This window comes from Mustela nivalis (genome assembly GCF_964662115.1).
Source record: "Mustela nivalis genome assembly, chromosome: 8".
In the NCBI taxonomy this organism is placed as follows: Eukaryota; Metazoa; Chordata; class Mammalia; order Carnivora; family Mustelidae; genus Mustela; species Mustela nivalis.
The window spans coordinates 127,532,261-127,551,407 of NC_139027.1; the positions used below are offsets into that span (position 1 = coordinate 127,532,261).

The 19,147-nt window shown below is 41.2% G+C and overlaps 1 protein-coding gene across 16 annotated transcripts in view; it reads right to left on the minus strand.

Moving 5' to 3' along the window:
• Nucleotides 1-19,147, minus strand: part of PTPRT (protein tyrosine phosphatase receptor type T) — a 1,049,177-nt gene that overhangs the window by 385,636 nt on the left and 644,394 nt on the right. For all 16 annotated transcript variants that reach the window (XM_082744638.1, XM_082744637.1, XM_082744651.1 and 13 more), the window contains one exon: nt 3,497-3,606. In XM_082744638.1, the coding sequence (XP_082600764.1) occupies nt 3,497-3,606 (110 nt within the window). The remainder of the gene's footprint in view (nt 1-3,496; nt 3,607-19,147) is intronic.

Below are 19,147 nucleotides of genomic sequence, written 5' to 3' on the forward strand. Positions count from 1 at the left end.
GACTCCCTGTTTCTCTACTCAGGAGGACATAGTCTCATATCAATTGCTGAAGTTTTTTTTAAAGATTTTATTTATTTATTTGACAGACAGATCACAAGTAGGCAGAGAGGAAGGCAGAGAGAGAGAGAGAGAAGCAGGCTCCCCACTGAGCAGAGAGCCTGATGCAGGGCTGGACCCCAGGACCCTGAATTTTTGACCTGAGCCCAAGGCAGAGGCTTTAACTCACTGAACCACCCAGATGTCCCAACTGCTGAAATTTTCTAAGCAGTGGTGTGGTCTAGAGCACTACTGAGCCAACGTTCACGCCTGTCTGAACCATCCAGGAATCTCGTTCACATGGAGACTCTGATTTAGGAGGTCTAGTGGGGCCTGAGATGATATATTTCTAACCTGGTAATGCAATGCTGCCAGTCCATGGGCCACACTGAGTAAATGGTAAGGCATCCACACTTGAATTTAGGACCCACAAATTTGCCACCTCAGCTCTATGACCTTGGTCTCCACACATGACCTCTCCGACATTCGACTTCCTTATCATTATGTACTGTGAGAGCTAACGTTTACTGATGCTATTTTTTAAATGCCAAACACAGCATTAAACATACATAGATATTTATAGATCAGTGTAAGTAAGAGGCTACTTGATGTGCCCACGGTTACACAGCACACAAGGAGCAGAGCTAGGGTTCAGAACTAGGCTGTTGGACGTCAAAAGCCAGCATTCTTACTTTCTGAGGCTCCACTAACTTGGGAAGCACATGGTCACAGCTATGCTTTCTTTAAAAAAATATTTTATTTATTTATTTGACAGATCACAAGTAGGCAGAGAGGCAGGCAGAAAGAAAGAGGAGGAAGCAGGCTACCCGCTGAGCGGAGAGCCCGATGCGGGGCTGGATCCCGGGACCCTGGGATCATCACCTGAGCTGAAGGCAGAGGCTTTAACCCACTGAGCCACCCAGGCGCCTTGCCATGTTTATGCTCAAAATACAATGACCTCAGCCCATGACCTCTTTGGCTCCCTTCATAACAACATCCAAGAAGCATAGCATACTCCCAAAAGGTGACCTCCAGAGCTCACAAACAAGTCACACTGCTACAGCCTTCCATCCCTGGCTCTCTGTAATCACAGCCCAAAGAGCAGCCAAAAAGCTACTTGAAGGTGTCTCGGCAGAGCTTTGTCTGGGACAACCCATCGCAGAAATGCCGGCATCCCCAGTGATTGGTCTTAGAAACTGCACAAGATTCAGGGCTCACATGCAAAAGAGAAGAAGGGTGCCCTGTGCCAATCTATGCCCACCTTGGCACCCAGAGCTCCAGAGAGTGTGCCGCAATGAGTGTCAACTTTGAGGAACTACTGCTCAAACAGCGTGTGCCGCTCACGGCTGGGATCACTCTCTTGCTCTCTCTCCATCCATGCCTCTCTTCTTCTCATAGACCGGCACGACCTGCTTTCCCAACCCAGCCCAGCGTACATCCCATTAGAGGAAGAAGTATGCGGCTCCCAAGGAAGAAGTCGGTCTGTGCAGGGACAGGACTCTTCCTTCCACATGACTGAGCCCAGTGGTTTCCAAGTGCAGCTAGGCACAAGGACTAGGGCCTTTTCAGGACAAAGTTGTCCTCAATTCAAGGCAGAAAGAGAGAAAATAAGGAGACTCATGAGTTATTCATAAAGCTAAATTTATGCAATTTGAAGGACTGCCTTTTATTCTTAAATTATGTCCTTTCTGTATTTTTGAAATGATGTCTTTTATGAAATGATATTAATAAAAAATGGTAAAGAACTGTATGTTGGTCCTCCAAACCTTTTGAAGTGTTACTGGCCTGTGAATTCCAGAAATCTTGAACATCTGGCATAGAGAGCCATTTATGTAATAGTACCAAGTAACTTAACTCCCAGAGTTCTGGGTCCTTTCCCTCTGCTTTACAAAGAACTGGTCGCCACACACCATGGATGTCTATTTCACTTGTATTGGTTGGGGGGGTGGTCACAAAGAATGACAGGTTGCTTTGAAATGATGGGGCTTTGTCTCAGGTGAGGACCCGCTATTCCCTGGTGAGGTACTACTGAGCACATTCTGGGCAAAGTCGATAGGGCCCCTTCCCTCCTCTAGCAAGTTCCCCAGGAAGGAAGCTCCTCCCAACCATGTGGCCCAAGATGGAGCCTTAGGCAGATCTTCTTTAGGGGAAGGCTGGATGTGGTGAGCTAAGGCATCTTCCGGAGGTGTTTTCTTTAGCACCATGCATGGTGGATGGCGTTCTCCTTTCTCAGAGAGCTCTGGGGTCCTTCCAGGTCTCTCTAGAGAGCTCCTGTGCCCACCAAATTCACCTAACTGTTTCTCCCTCACCACTGCTCTTTGACTTTCCTCCCTTATGTGGGGATGTTCTTTCCCAGCTCGCTCTCAGTGCACCTCAGTACCTCTCACTGCCTTCCCGCATGAGCCCTCGGTGTCTGCAGTGCATTTCAGCCCAGGGGAGCTCGGAACCTTGCCCACCTCAGACCCTCCAGTGGAGCCCGGAAGCAGCCATCACCACTTCCATTCTACAGAGGAGGAAGCGGGCCTGGAGAGGGGAAGAACTGCCAGAGATCACGCGAGACTGTGGATGCTAGGCTCCATCCCTGCAGCTCTGGCTTCCACACTCTTCCCTCTGCACCTCTGCACAGCTGAGTTCTCCACTCTGCACCTCTGCACTGCCAAGCTCTCCACCACGGCGCTTGCCACAGTCTCCGGGGGTCTCCAGATATGCAGGGGCAAGGCGGGGGAAGGGAGGAGAGTCAACTTTGACCCCATCTCAGTACCAGCATTCAGCCCAATCTGCCTTATTGAAGGTTTGTTGCTTGTGTCTGTTTTGCAGTGGACTTCTACACACTTTGCTCTAAGTTGGAAAGTTTTCAGGAAGCCACCTGGTGTTGGCTTGATGGGTGTCTTCCTGCCAGAGGGGGTTCTGTTTCCCCTCTGATAGGATAAGGCCCTGCTGATGCTGGGAGGGCGCTTTCTGACCCTGTCACCAGAGCAGCAATAAAATACGCTGTGGCTGCAGTGATATGAGGGCTCAGGAATCACATAGCCCCAGGGCAGAGACTGGCATTGGGATTCTCCTGGAAGCCCAGAAGCTGGCAGGTGTAGGATGAGTATCAGGGGAGCACTGTGGTTTTCCAGACAAACTGAACTATTCTACTGTTGGCCAGGCAGGGGTCTCCTTGGCTATGCCGGGACAGTCTGCCTCCCCGGGTGCCGACTCCCTTCTCAAGACATCAGTCATCACTGCAGTATGCGGTGTGTCCAGTTTTCTTTGTCACTGGGGCTGTCAAGCAGCTCGGCTGTATGCCCTTGTGTCTCCTTCCCACTACATTGTCAGAAACCCCTGCCTGAGTTGTGTCTCTCACTCACCTTCAAGCCCTCAATGGAGTTTGCACACAGGAGGCACGCATCCCACTTCAAACTGATGCAAACTGAACATAGCCAAGCCAAGTGATACAGCAAACGGGTCTTCCTACCTCATAGAGTGTGATGACCCCATTAGTCTCATTGGGAGGCTTCCACTGGATGTAGATCTTCTCCTCAAAGGGCCCTCCTTGGATGGATTCTAGGGGAACAGCTCCTGGAACTACAGAAGGGAAAAGTTAGGAACCTGATGTCACCTTCCACTCCATTTCCCCAGCCCCATTAACCTAGAACAGCAGTTGGCCAAGCTTTCCTATGAAGAATCAGATAATGAATACTTTGGGCTTCGTGGGCATACAGTCTTTGTCACAATTGCTCAGCTTTTTGTTTATAGCACAAAAATAACCACAGAAATCCAGAAATAAATGGGTGTGGCTGTGTTCCAATAAAACTTTATTTTAAAAAAAAACACACTAGACTGCTGTTGACCCATGGGCCAGAGTTTGCTAACCCCTCTCCTGGATCGTCAATGGTCTTTCATCTCACAGACTGAGCAAGTCTGACTTTGAATTAAACTGACCAGCACAGGGAGAACATCAGTAGGTACCAGCACTCCTGGTGGGCGGGATTCTAGAATCAGACTCTTGCCTTAAGATTAGTAACTGAGGTATGCAAAGTGAGCTTCACTACCATTTTCTTGACCTTGTCAGGTTGTCTTCAACTATAGGCAGGGGTCTCCAACTAGTCCTCAGTTTCCTAATTCCTGAATCCAACAGGATCCATGCGTCTTGAAACCTCAGTCCAATTACAAGAAGTCTGTCTCATTCCAAGAAGGCAGCTAGTTTGTCTCACTGCTGAGTCCGCATTGCCTGCCACATGGTAGAAGCTTAATAACCACTTGCTGGTTGGTCGAGTAGGTGAATAAATGACCCATGCCAGCATTGTGCCCTAATGAGCAAATCCATTCCTAGGCTGTTTCTGTACCCAGGTCAGATTTCCTGGCAGCATCCTCCTGCTGGATTCCAGCATCATTATGACAGTCTGGAAGATACTGAACCATAAAATAAATGATTCTCCAAACTTCCAGTTATAACCCCCTAGGGAATCATGAATACATGTAAATCGTTACCGGATCTATTTATATTTTGGCATTATAAAAGCAGGTACTTTTACTAAGCACTTACTCTTTGATCAGAATTTTACATACATTATTTCATCTAAGCCACAAAACAGCTCTGCCCAGTATGTATTATCTCGTTTCTGCTGATAAGGGAACTGAGGCTAAGAGAATTAAATAACTTGCTCAAGGTCATCCGGCTCTTAAGTTGTAAAGAGGGAACTGAACACCTGTCTGTGAGCTTCAAAGCATATACTCTTAATCATCATGCTATGCCTCTCCCGATATAGCCTTGGCCATATGTTGCAATCAGTTCCCTATTGTTAAATTAAAATATATTTAGTTTTTCTCATTATGGACATGATACGCAGAATTTTTTGAATATTAAGAATATACAGATAGGGTAAAAAAAGAAAAGAACAAATCACTCACAATCCCCATAACTGGGGATATTTTTCCAGTATTTTTATGCCTATGCATATACATATTTTGAAAAATTAAACTCCTACAGCGCATAGTCTGTTGTGACCTTCTTTTATCACTGAACGAAACACAGATTAAAAAAAAAAAACAAAAACCTTAAATGTTCTTTGGGGCCATGCATTTTAATGCCCCATTATAGTCACCATTATTATTGGGCATTAAAATTGGTCTGAATTTTTTATGATTATAAGTAACACTGCAATGAGAATTCTTATAAATAAGCATTTTCATGAAACTCTGCTGATCTCCCTAAGAGAAATTCTTGGAAATTAATTTATTGGGCCAAAGTAGATAAACTATTTTATTTTTAAGGTTTTTGACATGTCTTGTCAGATTGCCTTCCACAGAGTTTGTACCATTCTGAGCTCCCCAAAAGAAGAACATGACTATTCCCAATCCTTGCCAACACTGACTATTTAAAAAATTAAGTGTGTGTGTGTGTATCCTTTTTTGAAAACTGGAGAGTGCAGGTTTTTTTTTTTTTTTCCAGTTTAATTGGCCATTTGCATTGATTCTTTTATGAACATGCTCTTTATACCCTGTTCTCATTTTCCTCTATGGTTCTTCATTTTTGTCCATCGTTGTCTTATGGGTTTGTAATTATAATCTGTTTTTAAAGATATATGACTTTTTTGCATAGATTACAAATATTTTTGTCAGTTTTTCACTTGCTTCTTGACTCTTTAAGGTATCTAGAAGCTTCTAAGTTGTCAGATCTCTAATTGCTTTCCCTTATCTATTCATCCTTGTCACAAACATCAGGACTTTGAGGTAAGTGCACAAAGTATCGGGAGAATTATAACAAGCAGAGAAAATCTAGTCTGGTAAGTCAGGATGCTCAGTGGAAGATAAAAGACAATGGATTAGTAAAAGTTTCTAGGGTGAAAGTGTGGGGGGTAGGTGTTGGAATGTGGTGAGTCACTTTGTGGGGGCAACAGTGGAAGAAGCAAGGCCATCCTAGAAAGAAAGGATGGTAATTCGTCAACAGGGTGATAATGGTACAGAAAAGCAGCAGATGGTGCAGGAGATTGGCAGCTGCTTAGCGAATGTGATTTGGTTGTGATGGATAAGGGTGAAACAGGGAAGCGCTGTGTCAAGAAAAAACCCAGCTTGTCTGTTTTAGACACCTGGAGTGGTCAGAGTGCTGTTCATAGAAAGGGAGCCTTAGAGGAGGGCTAGTTTTGGAAAGGAAGCTGGTGGGTTTTGTGACGCTTTGTTTGAGGTGTGTGTAGAACACCTAAATGGCAACACTAAGTAGCAGGTGGACAGATCAGATTGGGTGACTACTTAGAGGGGCACCAAAAAGCAGGTCCAAGGCTAAGCCAAGAGGAACTACAATCTTAACAATCAAAAGGAAACGAAGAAACTGAGAAACCGAGAAGCCATGATTCAGAGAGGAACCTCTGAACCAGGAATGAGGGCTGTCATGGAAGTAGTTGAAGGGGGATCTAGAAGGGACTGGTTCACAGTGATGGATGTGACTGGATAGTCATGGAAACTGTGTGCTTCAATTTGCCCACTGAATGTACTGTCTTCAAGGTTACCTGTGAATTACACAAGAATAACTGAAGGGGAAAGCTGGCCTCACAGCCCTCCTCCTGTGGATGGAGGAGAGAGCCAAAGGTGAGGGACTGTGCCCACACCGGTCAGCGATTTGGGCCACGAGGGGCAGGGATACAAGAAGAGCAGGGATGGACTATGGGCCACATCAGTGGCCCCTATGCCCCATGGGCGGGAGAGGTTATGACGGAATGGCAGGCGATCAGGAAAAATCCAAAAGTAAAGTAAGAGGTAGAAGAGTGGAAAAGAGACAGGAAATGACTGGAGTGGTGCTGTCCTGAAAAGACAGGAGTGGTGGTGGGTGGAAAGAAAGCACCTTCCCTCTTGCAAGAGAAGACGAGAAAATGTGCAGCTGCTTTGGAGAGGACAGAGCTGAGGTGTCCTTAGGGCTCCATCTTCTTGAGAAGCGAGAGTGAAACCATCTGCCAATAGTCAGGAAATTCAAGAAGCTTTAAGTGGTGCGAAGTGAGCTGGATGGAGAAATGTAGAGGCCAGTCTTCCCAGGGGAGGCTGTGAGTGTGACGATCAAGCTGCGACCTGTTCTCCTCCAATTCCAGTTTGGAGAAAATTCTCTTTCTCACCCCAGGTTGTAAGAAGGGTCATCTCTATGTTCTTCTATGGGATTTATCCCCACCTTCCTTTGAAACCTAACTCATTAATCCATCTGGAACGCATTTTATACACTGCACAAAGTAGAAATCTAAGTACAGTTCTTTACAGTTTTCTTAGGACAATTCATTGACCGGTCAGAACTTTCCCCAGTGATTTAAAATGCCATTTTACTAGCATGTTCGATGATTTTATAGGCTGACATGTGTTGTGTGGCTCCTGTTCTGTTTCACTGAGCCTCAGCCTCTTCTTCTGACAGTATCTTTCTGCTGTGTACATATAACACGTTTGAATAGTTGACAGAAAAAAAGCTCTTTTTTTTTTTTATTATTCTTTTGTGAAGTTTCCTGGGCTCTCACTGTCCATTTGTTTTTCTAGAAGAGCTTTGGAAAAATTTTACAAAACTTCAAAAATGTTCCGGTCGAACTTTTGTTCCAGTTGTATTCTTTACTTCTCTGAGGGACAAATGACATCTTTTTGTAATGGGTCCTCCTATCAGTAATGCTGCCTAAATCTTCACCTATTAATGTTCCTTTTTTGTCCCTCCCTTAAAAATCTGTTTTTAAAATTTCTTACAAATTGCATTCCTAGGACTTTATTGCTTTTGTTCATATTACTTTCTACTCTATTAAAAAGCTTTTCTTGTGAAATCTGTCATAAGACAAAATACATGGAATAAATATATTTTATAGTTCATAAAATAATTATGAAGTGAACACACATGTACCCACTATTCCCTCTAAGAAATAAAATATCACTGTTTCACTGAAGCACCCTGTGTATCTGATACTGCTGAATTCTCTCTCCCCCTTCCAAAAACCAAAACCAAAAACACTCAATCGTGTAACTAACCTGAATTTTATGTTAATCATTCTCTTTATTGGGAGTTATAAATATATACTCAGACCTCATACTAAGACATCATTTTGTTTCTTCTGGCTTTCTTATACATACATACATTCTTATACCTACATAGTTTCTCATACATTCTTATACAAACATACAATTCATTATATGATTTGCATTTGTCACTCAACATTGCTTGAGATTCATCTGTGTTGATGCATGTGTTTTATTTTATTCATTTTATGAATATAGCCTTATTTTTCATTCAGTAGATGGTGAGATGTGCTATAGATGGATGATAGGATGACTTCTCAGAAGAGCTAACTTAAAACATAGCACCTATGAATATTTTTGGACATTCAGTTGAATATTTATAGATTTCATTTAGGTGTACCTGGGAATAGGATAGGTAGACTAAAGGTATAAATGTCTTCAGCTTTACTGAATAAAGTCAAATTGTTTTCCAAAGTGGGGGTAACAATTCATACTCCTTCAATATTCTGAAAGTTCCCACTTCTCTAAATCCTTACAAACACTTAGTCTTGTCAGATTTTAAAATTCTAGACCATCTAGTGAGCATGAACTCACACTTCATTGAGGTTTTATTTGGTTTTAATAATTTCCTTTTAGCTTTATTTACTAAAGAGGTTTACTAAATAAACATTTTTGTTTATTGAATATTACTATCCTTTTCTTATTTATTTGTAGGTGTTCTTTGTATATTCTTGTTACTGATCCTTTTATTGGCTATGTGTGCTATAAAAATCTTCTCTCACTTTGTGTGCTTTCCTTTTCTTTTATGCTACCTTTGGATAAAGATCAATTATTTATTTCAATGAAGTCAAATATCAGATCTTTTCTAGAGAAGGAAAGAGAAAGACTTAGTAACTTGATTTCAGTAATCATTTCACAATGTATATGTATGTTAAATCACGCTGTTGTATATCTTAAATATATACAATTTTATTTATCAAGTATACCTTGATAAAGCTGGGAAAAAACCCCAACAGACTCAGTAGCAGATGCTATTGGTGTCCTGCCCATACATTAGTGCTTACTGCTAAACATCTGTTACTCTACCTGAAGGCTGTGAAAGCAAACTTGGTTTCTATGCAGGGTAAGCATGAAGTCTCAGAGAGTTAATGCCCCTAAAACATCCTTCAAGAAATGAATGACAAGAAGCTAATGGATGAGTATCCTAGTCTCCTCACTGTTTGGTTGGGTTAACTACATGACATATTCTATATATACTTTTCAAACTACCTCCAGTAAAAGTGACTATTATATTGTTGTGGTGGTGGTTGTTTCCAGCTCAATGAGAACCATTATTATCATAAAATACAAAACCAAAAAGAGGAAAGCAAAATTAAAAAGTAAAGGTGAAATTTAAAAAAATGGAAAAATGCAAATTCATCCTTTTAAAATTCTTAATCTCTGTTTCTATAATTATCTTGTCATGGAGCAGGAAGATTTCATAAGTCACTGCTGGTCTCTGGATCACACTTGGAGTGGCATGATTCTAAAACACAGTTATTGACAAGGTAATTTTCTTGATAACACACTAATATTGGCTTCCTTCCATCCATTACCACTCTTCATTACCAGACCACTTCCTAATCCAACTACTTGCATTTGAATCATTATCCCAGGGTTAGATAAACCTAAGCAAAAATAATAAACTCCAACAAAAAAATATTATTTAAGAAATACTTTCTCTTAGGTCATAAGAATATTTTCTTAAATTATCTTCAAATAATTTTAAAATGATGACTTTTGTAAAATGTCTTTGACTCATTTATAATTGTGTTTTCATGTATGGTATGAGGCAGGGATCCAATTTCAATTCTTTTCCCTATCCTACCACTACTTAACGAAAAAGAAAAATTTATTTACTCAACTGATCTCCATGCTACCTTTGCCTTCCATCACATTTCCACCTACATATGGGTCTATTTCTAGGTTCTGTTTTGTTCACTTGTTCTATTAGACTATCCCACTATCAATACCACATCTTCCTAAGAAACAAAGATTTAGGAGTCTTAATATGTGGTGGAGCAAGGCCTGTAACTTTGTACTTCAGGTTCAGAACTCTCTTGGCTATTCTTTTTTTTTTTTTTTTTTTAAAGATTTTATGTATCTATTTGTCATAGAGAGAGAGAGACTGAGCATAAGCAGGGGGAACAGCAGGCAGAGGGAGAAGCAGGCTCCCCTCTGAGCAGAGAGCTGGATGTGGGGCTTGAACCCAGGACCCCAAGATCATGACCTGATCTGAAGGCAGACACTTAACCAACTGAGCCACCCAGGTGCCCCTCTCTTAGCTATTCTTGCCTTTTCTCTGGCATATACATTTTAGGGTGACCTTGGACATTTTTTAAAAATATCTTGTTTCTGTATTGGAATGGCATGAACTATAGATCAAATGGGAATAATTTAGGTCTTTCTATATTATGTCTTGATAATATTGAGTTTACCCACCCATAAACATAGCATATCTCTCATTTAGGTTTTCTTTAATCTCATTCAGTTCTTTATACAACACTTATATATACTCTACATCTTGAAATCTTATGTTAGGTTCATTCCTAAATACCCTATATTTTTATTGCTATTGTAAACAGTATCTTTAAAAACATACCACATACTTATTGGGTGATTAGAAAAGCAATTGGCTTTTAAATGCCAACTTTTGTCAAGCATGTTACATTCTCTTCCTAATTCTAATAATTTGTGTACAAATTTCTTTGGGTTATCTATGTAAATAGTCATACCATCACAGTTGATAATAGTTTTGTTCTTTTCCAATCTTTTAACTCTATTTAATTTTCCTGTCTTCAACCGGAGCCATCAATATGATATTTAGCGGAGATAATGGTAAGTATCTGTGTGCTTTCCAATGTTAAAGAAAATGATTTTATTATTTCATCCTCAACTATGATGTTTGAAGGTTTCTTAGTGTCCCTTTATCAGGATAAAAAGGTCCTTTTTATTCCTGGTATACAAGGATATTTTCTTTTTAAATCATGCTGAGTTTTAACTGATGCTTTTTTGTGCCTATTATAATAATGATACATTTTTGTCCCTCTCTGAGTTAATGTAGTGAATTATATTAATGGATCTACTAATGTTGAATCAATATTGATTTTCTAAAATAAGTTATTATTTTCCTAGTGTATACAGCAATGGATTGTCTGCTAATATTTTGTTTGTGGTATATGCATTTAATTTTTCTTTTTCGTATAATAAGCTTGTCTGGTTTTGATATTGAGGTCACACTAAAGTCATAAAATGAAGAGTCAAGTATTACTTCTTTTTTTGGTCTTTGAAGGTACATTTGTAAAACTGGAGATACCACTGCCTTGAGTGTCTGTACTTGTAAGACCATTCCAAACTGGTGTTTTCTCTGCTGGAAAAGTTTATTAAACTACTGATTCTATTTCTCCATTTGCTGTGAAATTATGTAAGTTTTGTGTGTAGGGGGGTGAGTGAAATTTTGGTTTATAGTTTGCCAATAATTTTTCCATGTCCCATAAGTGGTAAAATTTATCAGTATAAAAGGGTATTTAGTATCTTCATTTTATCCTTTTGTGAAATAAACACCACATAAGCATATAAAACAAATATTCATCTTATTAACTTATGAATAATCAATTTTATGCCCTCAAAAGATAGCCTTAACTTCATAATAATAATGAATCTTGCTTTTCATTATAATTTTTATTTCCTAAATACATTCCTAAGCTAAATTCCTAAATACATACATCCCTAAGCTCTATAGGGTTTATTATTAAATAAAAATCCTAATATAGTAAATAGTGCTAAATTCTTACAAAGATCAGTCTGGGAGAACTAGCCTTTTTACATTATTGCCTTCCACTCCATTTATTGCCTTCCACTCCATTCTACCCCAGCATTTATTTCTATATTCTGGTGAGAATATGGATTAGTGTTTTATTCTGTTCTTAAATCTTGCTTCTTGCTGTAATGCTCAGGGGACATTTGCTTTGCATTATCAGATTAGTCCCCTTTAATAAAAATGAAAGCATATTTTCATCTGTCCAATAATCTTTCCTTATGCAACCTTACAAAAGGTAGAACGAGATGGTTTACTTTGGTGGGTCAAGATGTGTGTTGCTAGTGATTATCGGAGTCCTTGCTTCAAATATTTCAAACCCAGAGGGAAAGGGAAGAATTTAGATATACCCATCTATTACTTGGCCACATAAGAGGTCTAGGTGCTTGAGGGTCGGGTGGGGAAGGTTTGAGAAGGAAAATAACCAGGTGGCAGGAAGCTCCTTGTCAGAGAGACAACAGTTTTGATATCTTTAAGGCAGTCTTAAGTCATCTGGAACACTGCCCCTACCTGTAACTGGAACATCTCTTCCCAAAGTTAGCCTTTCATTAAATCCTTTTCTTTTACCATATGCAGGCTTGGAGAGAGAGAGCTCTCCTTCTCTACACTGTGGACTGATACATAAAGATGGCGTTTCCTGCTCTCCAAACCCTCACTCCATCCACTCCGAGCTCCATGAACTCACCCTTGCCTTCAGCCCTGGTCAGTCAAAGTTGGAGGGTCTCAATGCAGTTAGGCTTGGAAGCCTTTCCTCTTGGGCCCCCGGGGTGAGGAAGGGGTCTCTTTCAGTGAAGTTACTGCAAAGACATCTTTGCCCCATGGAGGTCCCCTTTCCCCAACACGGCATTGCATCCCTTCCTTCCAGCCTGGGGATGGCATCCTCTTCCAGTTCCCAGGGCAGGTTTAGTGGTGTTCTTCTCTCATTTCTTTGGGAAGGTAGTTTAAGAATCAGATTGCCACCTTGAATGGAAACTCGCACTTTTGCCCTGTGGCCCCAAAAGGCAGCACTGTGTAATGACTAAGATCACAGGCTGAGCCAGACTGTCCTGTTCTTGCCATCTCGTTGTATAACCTGAAGCAAGTTGCTTAACTTCTTTGTGCCTCAGTTTCCTTCAAAGTGGGGGATAAAAATAGTCCCTACTCGATACATCTTGTGGTGATTCAATATATCAGCATGTGTTAAGGGCTGAGCAAAGAGCCTGGCACAAAGGTGGTATTGGTCTGTGTTTGCTCCTCCCCCAGTCCCATCACATTCCCTGAGAACTGCTCTAGTGTATCCTGGAGAGTACCAATATGCTTTTCTGCAGAATCAGGATTATTCCTCTTTTCCTTGGTGTTCTTGCCCCTGTTCTTTCTGAATGGTGTTAGACTGTTCATCATAGAAGCCATATCCTTCCCAGAGCTCACTAAGTGTATTAAATAGCTTTCTTCAAGCATCTTCTGATTTCTGTGGTAAATAATTTTAAAATCTATTTTGTCTCTGAAGACTCGAGATTCATTCATTCAATAAGTTATTTACTGCATGCTTATTCTCTGCCTGGCACTGTTCTGGGTGCTTGAAAATATGCAGTAAACAAAACAGAAAAAAATGGCCTCCTTCATGTGCATTCTAGTTAGAGAAGACAGATACTAAAATGTATACTGAAATACACAGTACATCCAGTGATAAATGCTAATGAGAGACATGAAGCAGAGAAGAGGGACAGGGTGTGGTGCCTGAGGCTTCCAGTTGTTCATAGAAAGGTCAAGGAAGATCTCCTTGACATTGACTTGAAACAGGTGTAGGGATCAGCCCTGTTTATTTGAGGGAGGATCATTCTTGCCAGCAGAAATGGCCCCCATAAAGGTGCTGAGGGAGGGACACAGTTGGCATATCTGAGGAGAACCATGACTAGATCTGTGTAGTAAGGCAGAGGCAGAAGGAGACGAGGCCAGACAGGGAAGCCATAGGCAGTTGTGGCCACATGGGACCCCGAGAGGCACTGTAAAGGACTAGGGCTTTTCATCTCAGTGACATGAGAAACTGCTGGAAGGTTCTGAGCAGAGGGGCGATGAGATGATTTGCCTCATAGTTAGTTTAACAAGATCATCCTGGCTTCTGTGCTGAGAAAAGAGTGTAGGGGCCAGAGCTGAAGCTGAATGATCATGTAAGAGAGTACTGTAATAATCCAGGTTGGACATCACAGGGGCTTGGACCAAAGAGTGAGGAGTAGAGTCTGTAAGCAATGGTCGAGGTCATACTATTGATTGCAGGATAAGCCAAGAGAATGTGTTGATGGATGCTATGTAGGAAGTGGGCAGGGTTACTACTTCGCCCAATGCAAAAGGGTGCCAACCACAGAGAATCCATGTTGAAAGGTATTCAAGGGCTTTAGGTGTGATAAAAGTGAGCAATCAAGATTTTTGACTCAAGCCACTAATAAAAGGCAGTTGGCATTAATGGAGATGGAGAAGACTGTGGGAAGAATGAGTTCGGTGGTGGTTGAGGGATGATCAGGAGGTCAGCTCTGGATGTGTTTAATTCCAGAGACCGATTAGCCAACCAGCTGGATAGGCTGCACAGGCAGCTGGATAAATGAATTCGGAGGGCATAGGAGAGGTCCTGTCCCGAGATACCAATTGGGGAAACCATTAGTATATCATTGGATTGTAAAGCCAAGATATTAGAGGAAATAATTAGGAGGAATCAGTGTGGATCAAGGGTCAGCAAACCATGGCTACAGCCATATTCAACCAGCTGCTTATTTTATCAATAAAATTTTATTGGAACCCCGCCCAGTGCATACATTCATTCCCACAGTCAGAGTGAGATAGTTGAGATGGAGTTTACAGAGGTATACAGCTTCTTCCAAAATGGCCCCTTGCCCATGCCTAACAGAAATTTTGCAAAGATCCTTGCATTGGTTTCTTTCAAGTTACACCCCTTGGTTGAAATCTGCATTCCATGTCTGATACTGGCCCCGCACTGCTGAGTGTGGGCTCTCAGCAGAGGGGAAGTTGAGGGCTTTCCATATGACTTTCAGGTAGGACACTCTAAAGGGGTTGGTGGCATTATCACCCCATTTTGCAGATGGGTACACTGCAGTGCTGAGTCCGTGAGTAACAAACACTGCCTAACAATGCAGTGAATGGGGCCAGAATGGAACCTGCATTCTTCTGACTCCAAAGTATTCTCTGAATCGTCCTTTTTTCCATATTCTGATCAATGTGGGTTCAGAATGGCTAAAAAACCACCTGAGTGGCAAAGCCACGTCATCTCAGCCTGGCACCAAGGCTCTTTTGGCCACCGCACACTACTGTTTCACAGGTCAAGATGTCCTTCCAACAAAGCCCTCTTACTTTCTTTTGATTCTTCTGGGTCTTTTTATCCCCCTTCTCTCTCTCATTGTGAGAGGACTTCTTGGAGAAAGATTCTGCTTTCGTCTTATCTTCTAATTCTATGTTACTTTAGTCTTCTTTTTTTTTCTTTATAATTCTTTAATGAGTCCACATATTTCCTTCCCACAATTTCATTTCTTCTTGTATCTAACAGCACAGAACTTTCCATCCTTCTGACAGAGTTCTACAACAAAGGTTAATTACTTTATAATTTCATTCCCTTAAAAAAAAAAAGGCGTACTAAAATTGCTAATTTTAACTGTGCTTCTTGTCAGTAGGTTCATGTAAATTCACTGTAATTAAACCAGATGTTTTCTTGTGCCTAAAAGTCAGGTGGTAATTTAAGGGAAATTTTCATTTCAACATAAAGGGGGACAGAGTGTAATCAAGGGAAGGTTTCTCTGCTCCTGTTTTTCTTTCTTCTTCCCGTTTTTGTATCTGGGAAGTGGGGCTGGTAGTAGTGAACTCTGCAGGCAGATGTGGGAATTGAGTGAGCTCACATGAAAGCGCAGAGCCCCACCGGGTCAGCAAAAGTGCCCATCCTGGTTCTTTTATCTAAGTCTTTTTTTTTTTTTTATTTTTTTTTTTTTTAATTTTTCCAGGGGCCATATTTGTTGACTAGTTGGCTCATTATCAACAGACTCAGAACTAGCTTAAGAAAAATCTGAATAATTTGAAAATGGTTTAAAGGTCACCAGAACCTGTACGTGTGTCTGATGGAGACAAGACAGATTTCCCAGTCTTGCTGAAGTTGTTTGGTTTTGTTTTGTTTGTTTGTTTTTTTCTTTTTCTGGATGAATTTTTACATTTTAAGATGTTAAGTACATCTTTTGTTTGTTTGTTTTTTCCTCCTGGAGAGAGAGTGCATGCAAGACATGCGGCGGGGGTGTCGGGGGAGGGAACAGAGGATCTGAAGCAGGGGCCTGATCTCACAACTCTGAGATCATGACCTGAGCCGAAATCAGGAGTCGGGTGCTCAACTGACTAAGCCACCCAGGCGCCCCGCAAATGTATCTTTTTAATGGAACTTTGCAGGGGTGTATTTGTAAATGTTTCACAACCAGCTTCTCAGGAAAAACAAAACACCATCATGTTTGCCAGTATCCACAGTGTAAAGTCGCCAACGTGACAATTTTGAGCAATGAATATGGTATCACATAACTGAGAGGTAGGAAGACAGGCTAACGAGCAGCTCCGGCAAACCAGGATGAGCTGCTTCTGAGTATAGACTGCTTGCATTACACATATCCTCCCCTTCTTAAACAGTGACTATAAGCAGGGCCCTGAGATAGGGGGGAAGAGGCATGGACTTTGATATCAGTCATTCACTCACCAAACAGTTAATGAGCACCTACTATGTGCTTGGCAGGCAATAAATATGTGTTTGTATATGTACATAAGTACACACATGCACACACACCATTTCAGATGATGATCAATGACATAGAAAAAGTAAAGCACGGACAGTGTTGGGGAGGTTTGGTAGGTTATAGGATTATCTAATAGATGGTCAGGGGAAAGAAATCATGGGTAAGATTTTTGGGTCTATTTACTGGCTCTGCCTCTTGCTGCTTGGAAGCCTGGGACAGGTTCCTTGAACTCTCCAAGCCTCAGAGTTCTCTGTCCTAAAACCATATAAATGCACCAGCGCGGCAGGATTTGGCGATTCCCTGCAGGAATGAAGGATACCAGCACCATGCCTAGGTCAACACGGGCATTCAAAAACCACAACTACATTTCTCCTTACCGTTTATAATATCTCAAGGTCATCTTTGTGAACCTCAAAAATGTACTGAGTTCTAGTTAAATGATGCTTTTAAGACCTGTTAAGTTAGGTATAGCTTTTTACCCTTCTACCAAATGACTCTGGACTGTTGCCTTGTTACTTACTGCCTTTTATACTTCTCTTCTCACTTCTCTCTTTGTTAGATTTTGTGTGCTGTTTGTTACTGAATGTGCGCCCCTCCCTAGCAACATGCAGCCTCCTTCTAGCTTCCTATCTGTATGGAACCAGATATTGAGACTTCTAGAAATGCACACAGAATACAGACTCTCACTCCTGAGACAGGTCAGTCTTCCCTACGATGCAAGCCCATTTACCATATTCAATTAAGTAATGTGTGTATTATGCATCACTAATCATATCACATATAATTGTATTATATTGTGCACATATTATTAGTTATGATCAATTACATTTTATATACTTACTGTAAATTTTATGGGAGCCTAAAATTCCTTATTATAAAGTAGGAAAAACAATACTGTTTGCTTTCTCATATTTGGTGTTAAGATGAAGGAAGCTACATTGCTAGTGGACATGTAAAATGAGGGCACCTGCAATGGAATATTACTCAGCCATCAGAAAGGATGAATACCCAACTTTTGCGTCAACATGGATGGGACTGGAGGAGATTAGGCTGAGTGAAGTCAGTCAAGCAGAGAGAGTCAATTATCATATGGTTTCACTTACTTATGGGACATAAGGAATAGCATGGATGACATTAGGGGAAGAGAAAAGTGAAGGGGGAGAAATCGGAGTGGGAGATGAACCATGAGAGACTACAGACTTCAGGAAACAAACTGAGGGTTTCAGAGGGGAGGGGACTGGGGGGAATGGGTTAGCCCAGTGATGGTCATTAAGGAGGACACGTACTGCACGGAGCACTGGGTGTTATACACAAACAATGAATCATGGAACACTACATCAAAACTAATGATGAACTATATGGTGACTAACATAACATAATTAAAAAAATAAAATGAGGTTGCCTGGGTGGCTCAGTCATTAAGCATCTGTCTTCGGCTTCGGTCATTATCCTAGGGTCCTGGGATCGAGCCCCACACCAGGCTCCTTGCTCACCGGGAAGCCAGTTTCTCCCTCTCCTCTCCTCATGTTCTCACTCTCTCTCTCTTTCTCAAATAAATAAATAAAGTCTTTAAAAAAAAAAAAGGAAAATGTAAAATGAGTGTCTGTCAACATCTAACAAAACTGCATGTTTGCTTCTCTTTGGACCCCAGCAATCCCACTTGTAGGAATTTGCTGTGAAAATGCAACTGTACAAACATCAAACCATGGAAGCACGAGGCTATCTGCTCCAGTATTAGTTGTCATCACAAGTCACGGGAACAACCTCGGTGTCCACAGCACCCTGTCTGAATAATAAACCGTGATAGAGCCACATCATGAGTCCCGCGTAGCCAACAGAAGAATGATACAAATCTGTACACACCGAGATGGGAGTGATTTCCAGAGTATATTGAAATGAACAAAGACGTGATGTGGCGCATCTCTACTGAGCTATCTGTTGCATAAAAATAAGAGAAGGAGAAATAAATTTTACTTTTTTTTGCAAAATGAACTATTGGAAAACTAGTATCTGAAATGAATAAAAACAGTGACCTTCCAGGCGTGGATGGGAACAGTGTGAGAGACCAAGATGGCGGTGCTACCTCTGAGGGTACTTTTTTTTTTAATGTAGTTTTGACTTTTGAACCACACAACTGCTTTGAATTTAAAAGCAATAAAATTAAATCGAAAGGGTGGGGGGAAGGAGGCAAACCTTAAAACTAAACAAACGAACCTAACTGGGCATCACATTAATAATAAAATCGTACAGACTAAGACTAAGCCTAAGCCTTTGAACATGGTATTTTGGCTGCTTATGGAGAGAAAAACTGAGAAGAAAATCTTTACCCTAACCTGTTAGCTTTCCCGTTTGGGGGGGGGGGTTGGTATTGTAATTCTGAAGCAATTTTATAATGCATTGTAGGATGGAGCAAATGAAGAAACGTGCGGATGGTGAGAACCAGGGTTCTCTCAGTGGGAGGAAAGAGATCTATGCATGGAATGAGGGTGAGAGGTGATTTGAATGAGTATAACCTTGTGATTTAAAACAGATAAATCATATCCTTCAGTCC